This window comes from Stegodyphus dumicola, chromosome 5 (assembly GCF_044657685.1).
Source record: "Stegodyphus dumicola isolate Sdum_Otavi_A_Nest chromosome 5, ASM4465768v1".
Taxonomy (NCBI): Eukaryota; Metazoa; Arthropoda; class Arachnida; order Araneae; family Eresidae; genus Stegodyphus; species Stegodyphus dumicola.
In genome coordinates, this window is record NC_140772.1 from 189758845 (window position 1) to 189773641 (window position 14797).

General features: G+C 30.5%; 1 protein-coding gene and 1 long non-coding RNA gene across 6 annotated transcripts in view; one reads left to right on the forward strand and one right to left on the reverse strand.

Annotated features, from left to right (window-relative positions):
• The window catches only part of LOC118200599 (ATP-dependent translocase ABCB1-like), a 123794-nt gene extending 108998 nt beyond the window's left edge, over positions 1 to 14796 (forward strand). For all 3 annotated transcript variants that reach the window (XM_035372560.2, XM_035372561.2, XM_085817494.1), the window contains exons 22-26: positions 5172 to 5328; positions 6003 to 6200; positions 8744 to 8950; positions 11008 to 11154; positions 12549 to 14796. In XM_035372560.2, coding sequence (XP_035228451.2) covers positions 5172 to 5328; positions 6003 to 6200; positions 8744 to 8950; positions 11008 to 11154; positions 12549 to 12746 — 907 coding nt within the window. In that variant the 3' untranslated portion in view covers positions 12747 to 14796. The remainder of the gene's footprint in view (positions 1 to 5171; positions 5329 to 6002; positions 6201 to 8743; positions 8951 to 11007; positions 11155 to 12548) is intronic.
• Positions 1 to 14797, reverse strand: part of LOC146997368 (uncharacterized) — a 369770-nt gene that overhangs the window by 179827 nt on the left and 175146 nt on the right. The gene's annotated exons all lie outside the window — the stretch shown is intronic.

Sequence of the window (14797 nt, forward strand, 5' to 3'; positions counted from 1 at the left end):
CTTTCGCGGTCACATTGTGGTGTTCCACCCTTTTATCTAACAACTAAATGTGGAGGACCCTAATGACCAGCTAAGCGAATAATCGCTTTAGTTCAGAAACAGAGACGTAAACTCGAGAAGGGTTAATTACCCTTTATTGTTCAGAATAAGAGTTTAACAGAAGGCCTTTTCTCAGGGCTTACAGCAAACCCTCCACTTGGGCTTGAACCAAAATAATAAGACTTAACTAATGCTTAACTAAAGAGATATACCTGAAGCTATCAAAATTCTAAGTAGTTGGCCCAAATAATAAATAAATATCAAATAAGCTAGCGAAGCTATCAAGGGCCTGTAATACGGCGGAGCATAGGAACAGCTTAGACAGACTTAGCCAAAAAGCAAACGCGCGCTAGTCAGACACTCTGAGGCTCTCTCTCGAAGTCAGTGGAACTTCAACTTAAATGCTACTCTTACTCATTTGCATTAAATGCGAGTCTAAAAGCACATTCTGGTACGAAATTGTAAGCTGAAATTAAGGACAGAAAAGTAGTAAACTAAACTACTTTACTAAAATTAACTGTTAGAAACATATTAACTAAAATTAACTGTTAGAAACATAGGATAAACCTTACAACATTAATAATGTCATAATTTCTATCTTTACGCTATCGGATAGACAGAAAAATAATATTTTATGTGAAAGTTTTTTAGAAATTCTAAAGAAAAGCACCGATTTTTGATAGTTTTTAAAACATAGTTCGATTTTTATTCATTAGTTTCCACGCAGTTAGTAACAATGATTAATTCTTAATTAAAGATTTAATTTTTTGCTGTTAGAATCGAACAAAAATTTAAATGAATTAAAAGTAATTTAATGAAAGTGGGTTTAAAATTTATCCCGCATTCAATTCGGAATAAGCCACATGCGAAAACCAAAGAACAGAAGCACAGTGGCAAACTGCAAGAAAAAGAAGGGCAAAATAGCCCGAAACCAAAAATGAAAATGAAATTTACATTTTTCGCTGCATCATTATCAGGGGGTTGGTGCAACCCAAAATAAATAAAAGTAAATAAATAAAATAAATAAAACAACCTGTTTCTGAATCGACAAAAACGCAAATTAAAATTTGAAATTTAAAATTTAAAAATAATATTAGAAACAACAAACAGCGTGATTTGCATCTTTATCCGTCTAGCACCTACAGGCTAACGTGAGCAGTGCCAAAAATGTAGAATAATAGCATCAAAAACAGAGACAAATTTAAAAATTTGCGAAATAATAGACAAATTTTAAAAAAGTGTTTTGAGTAAATCGAGTTAAAAATTATAGCAAAAATAATAATCCGCAGTACTTGAAAAAACAGAACACTATGCAAGTTTATTTTATCCTGAGTTGTAATTATCAAAACTATATGTGAATTTTGAAAACAAACAGGCCGAGTTAAAATAACAGCATAAATCATAACGGACCAAAAAAGCTTAAAAACATGATAATTTTTTTTAATATGAGTGGACCGAGTCCAAAAACATGTAAAACAGAAGTAATCCCAACATATGCAAAAATAAAAGAAATAAATGAAAAACTGATCTAAAATTTAAAATATATATATATAAGAACTTACTCCTCTATTTCGCAAGCACGTATAACTTTTTAGCAAACTCGCTGAAATATTTCTACCTATTATATATATACATATATACAAGTTTTGTTTAAAGCTTTGAACAGAGAGCTTTGACAAAATATTTTTGTGCTCGTTTTTCTAATTTTTCTGTTATTTTGAAAGGAATTTTTAATTATTAATTTATAATTTTCTTTATAACTCAAATTACATTTTGACAAAATTGCTGTTATATGGCAAATTCGTAAAACCAACAAACTGTCCGCAGAAGACATTTATTTTCGGCAATAAAAATTTATTGCAAAGGAAAACATTACTAGAAAAATAAATCCGGAAGAATTATTAATCATCAGGAACGAAAGTAATAATCTGGTTAGCAATAAAGATATGCAAAAGCTCAAAGTGTTTCTGGAATCGAAATAGGTTACTTCAAGTGTTTTAACGACTCTTACTAGGTTTCAAACTTCCTTTCGTATTTAAATTCATTTTAAATAATCAGCAGCTAAAAGCGCTATTTTTGACTAGAATGGTCATCCGGTTTTTAAATCCTTTTACTACTTGTTTTACTTACATACACAAACATATATATATATATATATATATTATACACATATACGTACATGCGTGCGAGGGGCATCTGCGCCTGTATGCGTGCGTGCGTGCGTGTGATGTGCGCTGACACAATAGTGTATCGTGTGCGTAGTTATAGTAGCACTCAATCAAGGGCGGTTAATCATTTTTTGATATTGTAATGCTGTGCTTAAACTTGTCGCAAAAGCGAGGATTTGAAGAGATGCTGGAAAATTTATCCAGGTTAATCGTTCTGAAAAAATTAAACTTGCAGCTGAGAAAAAACGCACTTCTTAACTCCGTACGTAAACTTTATTTAGGAAATCCCATTCACTTTCTATTGGAGTTGTTAAAATAATTTGAAATGTTGAAGTTACATATTGATGACACAGTTGTTAATGATGACAGGCGATACATAAAGACTTAGCTACAGTCGTGGTAGATTCTGATATGTATTTATATGCTTGATATATACAGCCACATTTAAGTTGAACAATGAGTACTTCGTTTGACGCAGTTAAACCTGTATCAGTCCTCTTGAAACATGTTTTACGTTTTTTTAAGATTTTGCGACAAGAAGGGAAGAAAGTGCAGCAAAGAAAAAGCAAGAAAAGCAAGAGAAAATGTGACATAGCTAAGATATAACTTCGGTTCAGAATAATTTAGTTTTAGCTTTATTTTGATTGGTTAATTAATAATTCTCTAAAATAATTATTGGCTGAGGTTTTTACGTAAGTGTCTGCGTCATTATTGTAAGTACCATATGATATATCACTTCTGAGATGATACAGTTTAGAGAGATTTATTTTAAGCGATTACTACTTTGAGGATAGGATAGAAATGTATAGAATTTATTCAGATTAAAGTAACGAAATAGGGAGATGCTGCAAATTGAAGTTAGAATTTTGTTAATGTATTTTTAATTTTACATGTTTATATATGAATGATTCCGTTCAGTTCATTTAAATTGCCCTTGATTGTTTTGATCTAAAATTTTACTATTGTACCAGGCCATGATGTCATTTTTAGTCATATAGTATGACAAAGAATATTTCGATAACTAAAAATTAATTTTTTGATTTTAGTAAATTTTCCTGAAATCGCGGAATCTAAATATAAATAAAATTCACATAAAAAATATTTTTTTTGAAACATATCATGCATATAAGTAAACTTTTTGCACATTTTACCCAGTTAAATTAATATAAATACTAAGCGAAACAAATGTTGTCTATGTTTTCTGGAAAAGAAATTTTATGTGAAATAAATTGCCGAAAAACGTGTGTTATTGAAGCATGTTTAATGTTTTGCTTCATGGCTACTTAAAATTAATGCAAAGAATTTATTATTAACAAAATAAAATCATAAGTCATAATATGAATAATGTACAGATTAACATACCGTATTTTACGAACGTTTTAGAAGTATTACTGATAAATGTTTTATACTGTATAATGTAATTAATAACGTAAGTAAAGAAGATAAAAGTAGAGTTATTACTTATAATTCTTATCTCAGTTATAGCTTTGACCACACTTTACTATAATATTGTTATCTAATACTATGTAGCATGTGACAGCTTCAATGAGTCTCCGTAAAGGTTGTGCATTTGTGCTATTTTTCTTTCCTGAAATGTCTTTCAAATTTCTCAGAAAATTATTTAGTTACCTAGATATATGAAGTCACTTTTAAAATTAAATCATTTATAAGCGAAAATACTGTAATGTATCCCTCTGTTTCAGTTAAAATAAATTCGTTTATGAAAAAATAAACTATTACAATTTTTTATATTTAGCATTTGTTACAGTATCAGTATTTACAGGAAAAGAAAGTGATTTTTTAATTTTAGTTCTTGTTTTGCGCAAATATTCTTTGTAGTCGTAATTACAAACAAACCCATCCGTGCCATGGAATTTCTTATGCGCTTAATTCTTAGAGAACGCCGATCCGCTTATATATGGACCTTATTTTTTTCAATAAATCTGAGCTGATCGTAGTATTTCCGTTTACTAGCATTGAGAACGCAAATTTGATTTGTATTGCATCCTAAGTGAATAGATATATAAAGCAGTGATTGAATTTTATCATTATAAAATATTCATTACACTGAGAAAAAGGAAATCTAAAGGCAATGTAAAATAAAACAATGTGTTTGGAAGCTTAAACAATGGCTTTTCACATGTAGCCTCATTGGGGCTAAAATGAATAAAATCTGTCATTAGCAGTTTGTAAGTTGTACAAATTAAATTGCACTAGAGCTTCAATTATCCGAATACTAATGAAACCTAATTCATATTAGGTAGTATAATTAATATAACTACTTTTCTTTTACAAAGTAATTTTTAATCACTTCATTTGATCTTGCGTACAGTTCTTGTGCAGCGTATTGTATATTATTATTATAATAGATTCAGCTTTTGCCCATTGATTTTACTGTTTTATTCTCCGTCCACATCTGAAAGTTGGAAGGAACATGAGAACTGTAAAAATATTGGACAGCATTCGATGACAGCATTTTTTCTACGAAGCACATATTTCAGCACATCAGTGTGCTTCTTGGCAGTGAAACCTGTATCATTCTTTTATGGATTTCAATACGCCATGTTCCTCCACTGTCAAAAGGGGCATGAAAGCAGCGGAAGAACAAAAGACGATTTAAGAAGCGTCAGGTACTAAAGAATGACAAGAATGTTTCAGCCTTGAAATATTACAGAACATCTCACTTTGTTAAACGCCTGCCCCCTTTAGAGTCGCACACGCATGTGCATCCCCTATGGCTATGACTTCTTTGCCAGTCAGCCTATTACTTGTCCATAAGTTAAAACTGTTTTATATAATAAAATTAAAATGTTCAAGACAATATATAAGTTATACAGAATGTAAACATTTTGTAAGAATATTTTTTTGTTGTTACTGTAATTAAAATGGGGACTATGCTAATTCTAATCTTTGATGTCAATGTGATAGCTCGAAATTGTAATGCATACTGAAATTCTTGTGCAGAGTTGTGGAAGGAATTCTTGTAGGTATCATGGTGGTTGGTCAGACTATTGCTTTTGCTCCAGATTTCCAAAAAGCCAAGATTGCTGCTGTCAGAATTTTTAAACTCTTGGATATCAAACCACAGATCGATGCCTTTTCAGAGGAAGGAAAGAAATTAGTGAGTATGATTTACTGAATATGTATTTATTACCATTAGAAATTATGATTATGAGTTTTTGAATCACGCTTAAAAATTTTTATAATTTATTCTAATGTGAATAAACGTATTCTGAAACGTTTGAATATAATATATTTAAATTCACCTAGTTTTCCATCGATATGAATTTTTACAAACAGATAATTTTATTTAGTATCTACTGGTAGAAAATGTTATTGCTAAAAGGTGTTGGCTAAATCACAAGAATTTTGCAATGTAAATCATAACTTTAGTAATGGAAAATTAGTAACTTTAGTAATGGTCAGAGGCTACTCCGGGCCCTGACCTCGTTTAAAGTATACAAAATGATAGAATAAGTTATATATAAATAACGTTTACCAAATTGACTTGAACATATATCATTTTCGGAAAATATGGGAACTGGATAAGCAACAGGCACTGTTTTATTGTTTGCTATTACTATAATTAGTATCAGTATTTCAGCAGTAATTTCTACAGAAAGGAAGTTTGAGAGAATTAAACCTTGCTTCTATGCTGACTTTGAAATTGACTAGTGAAAATAAAAAGCATAGTTTCATATTGAATATACCTTCTGTTAGTTTTAAAATATGATAATTGGTTATTTTTTTTTACGTTTTAAATGGCTAATACTTCTCCAAAATTTTATTTTTCAGGCCAATGTGAATGGTGACATTCGATTCAGCAGAGTTCGCTTCAACTACCCTAGCCGGCCGGACGTGAAAATCTTGCGAGGTCTCAGTTTAGAGATCGAACCCGGGAAGACAGTGGCTCTGGTTGGAAGCAGTGGTTGCGGAAAGAGCACTTGTGTCCAACTCATCGAGAGATTTTACGACGCGCAGCAAGGAAAAGTAGTAAGTTAATAACAATCAATTAAAATTTTTCGGTGCAATTTTTATATTGGTTATTCTTCTATGCAATAGATGGCGCCACATTCAAAAAATATTTAGATGCTAAACTAGAAATGAAAATTTGGATGTGCTTTCAAATTTAACAAAAATATATTTCTTATCATTGTGCAGTTAATTTTAATTTTTTTTAAATAATCTTTTTACCTTTATTTTCTATGAATTAATTTTTTATTCGGTGCTTAATAAAGACGTACAATTAGTATTCTAATTATGTTCGTTTTGCTGAGTTGCCTCTCTTGCATTCTGCAATGCAGAACAAATACAGTTTTAATTCTCGTAAATTCTGTAGACTTGTGCCGCTGTGCTGCTGCACCAGCTCTATATATTTATATAACGTATTCGAAGTTTGTCTTCAATGTATCGACTTTCCTAAGACTATTTTAATTTAATAAAATAAAGATACACCAAGGTTTAAATTCTGGTGCACAAGAAAATCCAGCTTCGTCTTGATATTAATTTAAAAAAAAAAAAAAAAAGTCTAGTTGCATTAAAAAAAATGTGTCCCTTCGTTTTTAATAGCAAAAAGATTTTTCGCAAGAATACCGGTTCGAAATATCAGAAAACCTGTTTCAGAAAATTTTGATCCATGAAGATGGCCATCTTAAAAAAAATACCTATTGATGACGGTGATTATTTTTCTAACGAATTTACCATAAAATAATACTAAACTGAAATATAGTATGTTATATATAATATAATGAAATAAAAATACTGTATATGGGCTTATTAATAGACTATTTTGTACAATTAATCTTTAGTAGTTAATCTTTAAAGCTATTTCTTTCTATCATTTTTATTGAACTCGGCTTTTGCATATTATTTATTCCTTATTCATTATTTACTACTCATTGTCTAACTATTATCAGATTTATTTTAATCTGAAATTAATTTTTTTAGCTTTGGAGATTATTATTAGCCTTTTTATTGCGCTTAAAATTTTATTCTTATGTCATTTGATTTTTGAGAAATATCAGGCTCATTTACGACTGCCTAAAGCATTAGGAATTCAAAGATTTTTAGTGCCCATTTTCCTTGCCTTTGTAAGGAAATAAGAGAAAGGCTGATAGGAAATATTATGGAATTTAGGGACTCTTAAAACATGCAGCGCTATTCTCAGGCCTTATAGGCTTAGGCCGACCCTGGAAAATATGTTTATTCAGTTTTTCAAGTTTATCCTATTATATTTCATTATATCTTATCATATCCCATTATTTAAAAACTTATTTTACTATTCTCAAATCTATCACTTATTTCTTAAATATGGCTGTAACTTTCAATTAACTTAGCATATTATTTCTCGTATTTGTACGTACATATTCAATATTTAAATTGTTGTCGCGTAATTCATGCAAAATAGTTGCTGTTCCCTTTTTATTATGAGAGACTAACCTCTGCTATTTAGCTACTTAACGCTGTGGGAATTTGTCAAACTATGTTCATCTTACCGGGAAAAAGGCTGAATAGGAGCAAAAGCAACCTTTTCAGCCTTGTTAAGCAATTTATGTGTGTCAAGTTTAAAACCAGTTTTTAGAATATTGATGACAAACTTCTGAAATTTATATAAGTATTCGACCATAATATGTGACAGCAAAAAGTGAAATAAAAATGCTCATTTAAGAAACGAAAAAAACAGAAGAAAAAAAATGGAATTCTAAAATAAAGATCAAATGTTAATAAAATGTTTAGTTTAAATCTCATGTGTTTTATTTATTTTTTTAGTCCAAAGTAAAGTGACCACATTTTCATTGAGACAAAGCGGGACAAATGGAATAAAATGAAAATTGTAATTTAGTTATGAAAGCAGACCAATAATTCAAAAAATTATATTTTATTGTATACATTCATATACTTGTCTGTAAATATACAAAAATATATTTATTATTAGCTATTGGTAACTATAAAAATATTTGTAAAAAATTATAATTTGAATATTATGTTTTTTAATTAATTTAAAATTATGATTTTTCTTTCACGGTCATAATTTTATCCAAGTAAATACTTTTCAATAGATTCGAATCATTTATTAAAATGTCGTGAAATTTCTCACATGAATTGGTCAAATTACATTTTATCCTTAATACAGATTTTAAAGTTTCAATGTTCAACTGCGTTTTTTCAATTGTCCATATTTTATTGCTACTGGAAACTTCATTGCATGAAGTTCTGGACCTTGTTTTACGTAACATTGTAATTTATATTATAAGTCAACGATCATATTTAAGGAATAAAAGCCGAGGTCAGTGTTTTTGAGACATTCTTTATAATTATTGCTAGAAGTATTTTGAAAGGAGCATAAAAGCAGAATATAGCAAAATATTGTGAAATGTTAGATAGCAAGATATTCTTATTTAAGAATTTCTAAATAGTTATTGGTTATCTGTATTTTTATTTGATTTCGAAATCGAAAGATTAAATATCTTATAATTGTATTTAATGTGTAAATTCCTCCTTTTTTTTGTGCCTCTAAAAATTTATATTTTATTCAGCTACTCGATGAAGAGAATGTCAGAGACATGAATGTTGCCAATCTACGAACTCACATAGGACTCGTATCCCAAGAGCCGATACTCTTCAGTTATAGCATTGCAGAAAACATTGCCTATGGGGATAATACTCAAGAGATTGACATGAACAAAGTCATTGCTGCTGCACGACAAGCTAATATCCATCAGTTCATTACTACGTTGCCTCAAGTAAGATTTAAATGTTTATAATTAATGCTTTGCTTTGGTTTATTTGATTATGACAAAGCATACGAAGGCTATCTGCTTAAAGGAAGAGATGCCTTAGTGAAGATCTTTCTAAGAGAAACTGGCTCGTATATACGTTACACATGGGGAAAACACGAAAACATCCATGCAGCCAGCCCGACTTCCGCGAATCGAACCTCGGACCAAACTACCAGTGTTCAGCGACTTTATCGCTCGGCCGCTGGTAGGTCTTATAACTAATAGAAATATATCTTCGTCAAATACTGAAGGGTGGTTCACAAAAATGGAATCAAAAGTTGTTAATATAGGTCTGAAGCAAATGAATAGAAGTCATAGAACATCTCTGATAATTTATTTCTCTCATGCCGATTCATCCCAGCATTTGTCCAAAGGGATTCTGCCCTCCTCCAGGCACGTGTTGAAGAGACATTGCCCTTTTTGGTAATTCTGCATAATTTTGCTTCATCACAGCTTTTGATCACATCAATAATACATTTTCCTGAGTTTTCAAATATCCTTGGATTGTTGTAAATCTTTTCAGCTATACATATCACCAGAAATACTGACAGAGCTTCAAAATAACCTGCATCCTGTACGAAATAGCTATTAACATGGAGCTGCAGCTGTTCAGTGACATTACGTGATATCCCAATATTAATGTGTCTTATCTCATTGTTTATTTTTCCAGTCTTCGAGTGTCTCGCTTCTTAAGAAACATTCTTTTTGTAAGACACCTCCTCAAATAAGATCTGAGCAGGTCAGGCGAATGATTCATGCATAACATCAATACGCGCGCAGTGGATGATATGACGGTCATAAATTATTAGGAATTATGCAATTATTTAAAAACTCCTTTATTGATAACGAATTAACTTGCATTATGATGGTCGTTCTCGATAACGCATGAGAATATATACGTCTAAAGTCCCGTCAGATTGTGGCACTTGAAAAATTTGATAAAAAAAATGATCAAGACAAGCGAAATCAGACACAACAATAATAAACCTAGAGTAGTGTCTGTATGTGATTGTTAGAGAATGAAGGGCATTTCTGGCCTGTGGTATACTTATTCGACATGTGACAAGAGGTTAATTTTGTGAACCTCTCTACAGTTTCTGTCCATTCATTCTTCAAATTTCTCTTCAACTATCAGATAATTTTTATAGCCATTTACACCATTGATGAAATAAATTAAAGTTGTTCTTAATACATTCGCTGCGGAAAAATTTTTCATTTATACAAGGTGTCCTATCAAGACCGCTCAAGCTCTGCACAATTAGACTTAACGCCTAGAGCAGATAAAAATGCCCAAAGAACTGTACTGTATGAATATAATTTTCGAGACAAATACGAAAGAAACATATGACGTCACATCGCCTATGATTCCAGCATGATGGAGCTCCAGCGCATTTCAGTGCTCGTGTACGTGATCGGCTGGATGTTTCCAAGCCGCTGGATTGGACATTGGACATAAGGGTTCGGTTTTATGACCACCACAATCGCCAGATCTGACACTTTGGATTTCTTCGAATGGGACCATCTGAAGGAATTGATCTGTCAAAACCTAGTTGCTAGTTGCTAGAAAGTGACTTAGTTGCTCATCTTCATGCTGCGTGTACTTTGGTGGGTACTATGCTACTGCAACGTGTACAGTCAGCCACTCCACGTTTGTGTGTATGATTCGATATCGATATGCACGGCACACATTTTGAACATCTTCCTATCTAAACATACGCAAATACCGACGTTCTGCATTGAATATGACGTCATACTTTTCATACGCATTTATCTAGAAAACAATGGGTTCTACGGGGTACAGCTTTTTGGGTCATTTTTTATGTATCCAAGTGAGGAATCTCGCTATAAACAATGTGGGCGGTATTGATCAGAACACCCTGTAACCCTGTACAGATAGTAGATGTATTTATTTTGGATTCTACTTCTATGTTAATAAATTGCAGCAATTTAAAATAATTTATTTTGCCGACTTTCTTTTAAAAGTCTTTCCCCGCTTTAATTTTTTTCTTTTTATCTTCAAGGGTTATGATACTCCTGTCGGAGACAAGGGCACTCAACTGAGTGGAGGCCAGAAACAAAGAGTAGCTATTGCTCGAGCATTATTGAGGAATCCAAAAATACTACTGCTGGACGAAGCTACGTCAGCTTTGGATGCGGAAAGCGAAAAAGTAAAATTTTTAGTGTTTTTGTAATGCAAAATAATATTTATATTCTGCAAATATAAATGTAGGTTGGAGCTGTGATGAAAACCAGATGCCGTGACGTCATTCTCTCTACGAGCTGCGAAGGCGCCAAGCAAAAATTAGGGGAATTACCGTTTTGAGATGATACACGATTGACGTGGGAGCAGAGACGCTGCTTCTGTTCAAAAAGAACTTTGACGAATCATTACTTGTTTAATTCTCTTAAATGTTAAATTTATGTAATAATCGTTTGTCTAATTAAAATGTCTTTCGTTAATTAATTTGTTCATCGTTTAAAATCCCCATATATATATATATATAAACGGCAAAATTTTAATTTTATTATTGTCTATTTATTAAATTAATTACTAAGTCAAATTATTAAAATTGGGAAATGCAGAAAAAGCGCATGTAAGCTAATTGTTATTACTAACCGTTTGCAACAACAAAGCTTTTACAATGAAGTGGAAAAACATGAAAAATTGATTCAAATCTTTTTAAATAATATTCAGTATTGCTGCGTGTTGCTATTAAAAATCAAACAAGCAAGATAAAAATGAAAATTTAATATTTTATTCCATTTCCAAGTGATAAGATTTTTAATAGCGGTGACTATCAGCTAGAATAGAGCTCAGACACAACCAAAAGTTATCGCTTTATAATCGTGAATTACAAATCTGTTTGTACTTCTATTTATACTCTTGTCAACAGGAGGTTGAACTACTAGAATATACGTTAACTTTGTAGCATCATAGAGAAAGCAGCTAACTCCCATTTTTTTTTTAGTTTTATGTTCTGCCACAAAAGGAAACTTTTTTTAAAAAAAGATAAAAATTCAGATATAAAGCGGCATTCTTAGAGATAAGTCACTTTTGAACTTGTCTTTCTGATACAGCCGAATAATTTTCCCTTTCAATTCTGAATAATTAAAACTCTGGATAACAACTAAATAGTTTCAATAGCATGGCGGTTTATTGTACAACTTTATTTATGGCTAACTCGCGATTTATGATTTGAATTTGTTTTATAGCCATGCATTTATTAATAACCCAAAGGGGCGATTTGTACAGAAGGGCTATTAATTTCATTTTGGCATTTTACGTTGTCCACTATAGAACGGCGTTTTACTTTTCAAATTGTTGTCACCAAATATTAGAGCTTTGCATTGTATTTAAAGAAATTAAATAATGAAGAATCTGCATAAATGTATCTATTTAGAGAAAAAACGGCAATATCTAGAGATATCAAATTTTGAATAACGTAGTAATTTTGAATAACCTATATTCATTTAAATTATAAATATTTAATGATATATTCAATTTACAAGGAATGCTGAAAGGCTTATATTAAATTAACTGATATTACTTTTTGTTTTTTAGGTTGTTCAAGAAGCTTTGGACAAAGCCAGGAGTGGAAGAACTTGTTTAATTATTGCACATAGATTAACAACTATTCAAAATGCAGATACCATTATGGTTATTCATAAAGGACGAATAGTAGAAAAAGGTACCCATCAGGAACTTCTAAATAAACGTGGACACTATTATAATCTACATAATACCTCAAACGGGAGTTAAACATGTTGTACATTATGGCACAATGTATAAAAGTTTCCATTGTCATCAACATTTAAAATAAGCCATTTATAATTTATTGGTAGCATTTAATGCTGTACTTGAAATGCAATATTTTCTGAAGAAAGCTAATTATAAAGGTTTCTATGCAAAAAATAGTAAATATTTCTGGAATAGACCTTTTTGAAAACTGAAATAAGTCTGTTTTTAACAAAATGTAAGCGACCGGTATAAACATTTGTAAAAATACTGATTTTATCGTTTTAATCATTATTTGGACCAGGCTTGCTAAGAAATCAAAAATCGCCGATAAATTCATTCAGGAGAATGAATCAGAAGTACAAAACAGTGCGAAAATTTCTTGATGAGATGCTTTTTAATAAGAAGTTTCTTGAATCTATAGTTGATCAAAAATATTAATGTATAACAAATACTGCAAGTACAAATGTTCTGAATAATGTACAAATTTACATACTTCCAATATTCGAATAAATAAGCTGTATTTCAGAATTCAGATATTTCATAGGTATCAACTTCTACGAATATACAGCAGGTTTGTGAAACACACGATTCATGATCCACACTTTGGTCTTCTGTTTCAATCCAACTTATCTAGTATTAACAAAATATATTTGAAATTAAAATTTCTGAAATTTAAAAACAAAGATAAAAATTTTTTTAAAAATTGATTTTCAGATATAAAGAAATGCCTCGGGAGCAATTTATTCAGATTTTGACGGCAAACAATTCCTTGAAAGTTGAGTTAGGAAAATGGCTGACTATTTTCCCAATGCAAAAGAACTGCCAAAAAAAATATATTTACACTTCCCCAAAACAGCCATATAATTTCACATCGTTTTGATTTTTCAAAATAAATAAACAAACATAAATGTAGAAATATGTACTTTTATCTCCCATTAGTCACTTAAGTTTGAATAATTTAATTAAGTAATGAAAGTTTTGGCAGTACATACTGTAGCTGGCAATAGTTTTCTGGAGTGAAAGCTTTTGAAAAAAATAATTCTTTTTGGTTGAAGGAAAATTTTAACAGAATCCAGCGCTTCATTTTATTGAGGGTTCAAGCAAGCATTGATTACTTACATAGGCAAATGTAATCTTAGATGTTTCATTAACTCTGTTGAGCTTAAAGATAAGAAACAAATTACCATAGAAAATAATTTTATTAATAGTAGTAACAAACAATAAATATTCCTATCTATTCTTATTGCTTTAATTTTGCATTTGCTGTGGAAAATAAGATAATGAACTAATATGTAAGTTTGGTATATATAGTTTCAATTTCATTTCTAATGTTTCAGGTTCTGTTATATTTTTTTACAAACCCCACAGCGGTACACCCCTTTGAGTTGCAAGTAAAATTTATGCTTCGTTCATAATGATTGGACAATCCTGCTACATATGTCATAGCTTGAAATTATCAGAAATAGTTTCCTTATTACTATTGTCACTTTATGTTATACAATTCTAGGGTTTTACTTAAATGTATAAAATAAATAAAAGACTATTAATTTGATCACATAAATAAAAATCAAATTTTACTTAAATACTCTTTTAAAAGCCTTAAAATTTTTAAATAAAGTTTTAAATAACATTTTAAAATTTCTTAACTAAGACTGAACAAATTAATTACGTTTGGACATTGGTCAGTTTTTTAATAACTCTGGAAAAAGAAATGAAATAAAGTAATTACTTTCTGTTGGACATTGGAAGTAATTTTGGTTTACCGCATTTTATAAATATATTTTATTTTTATAAGAGTCTCACCATTCGACTGTGCCATCCGCGCTGTGGCCAGCCCTGCTACATAGTGTATTATACTTATGCTGATAAACTTTGCCATGAGTAGTGTTTTATATGACACATTTTAATTATTTCGTTGTCGAGAGAATGTTCATTATTCTACTTAAATTTGTATTATTCACAAAAGCATTAAAAAAATTCATAAATGATTATTTTTTTCTGTAAACACTACATATCTTTATCAGTTCTCTGTATTCTGATATTTATGAAAAAAATAAATTATTTTAAATTAC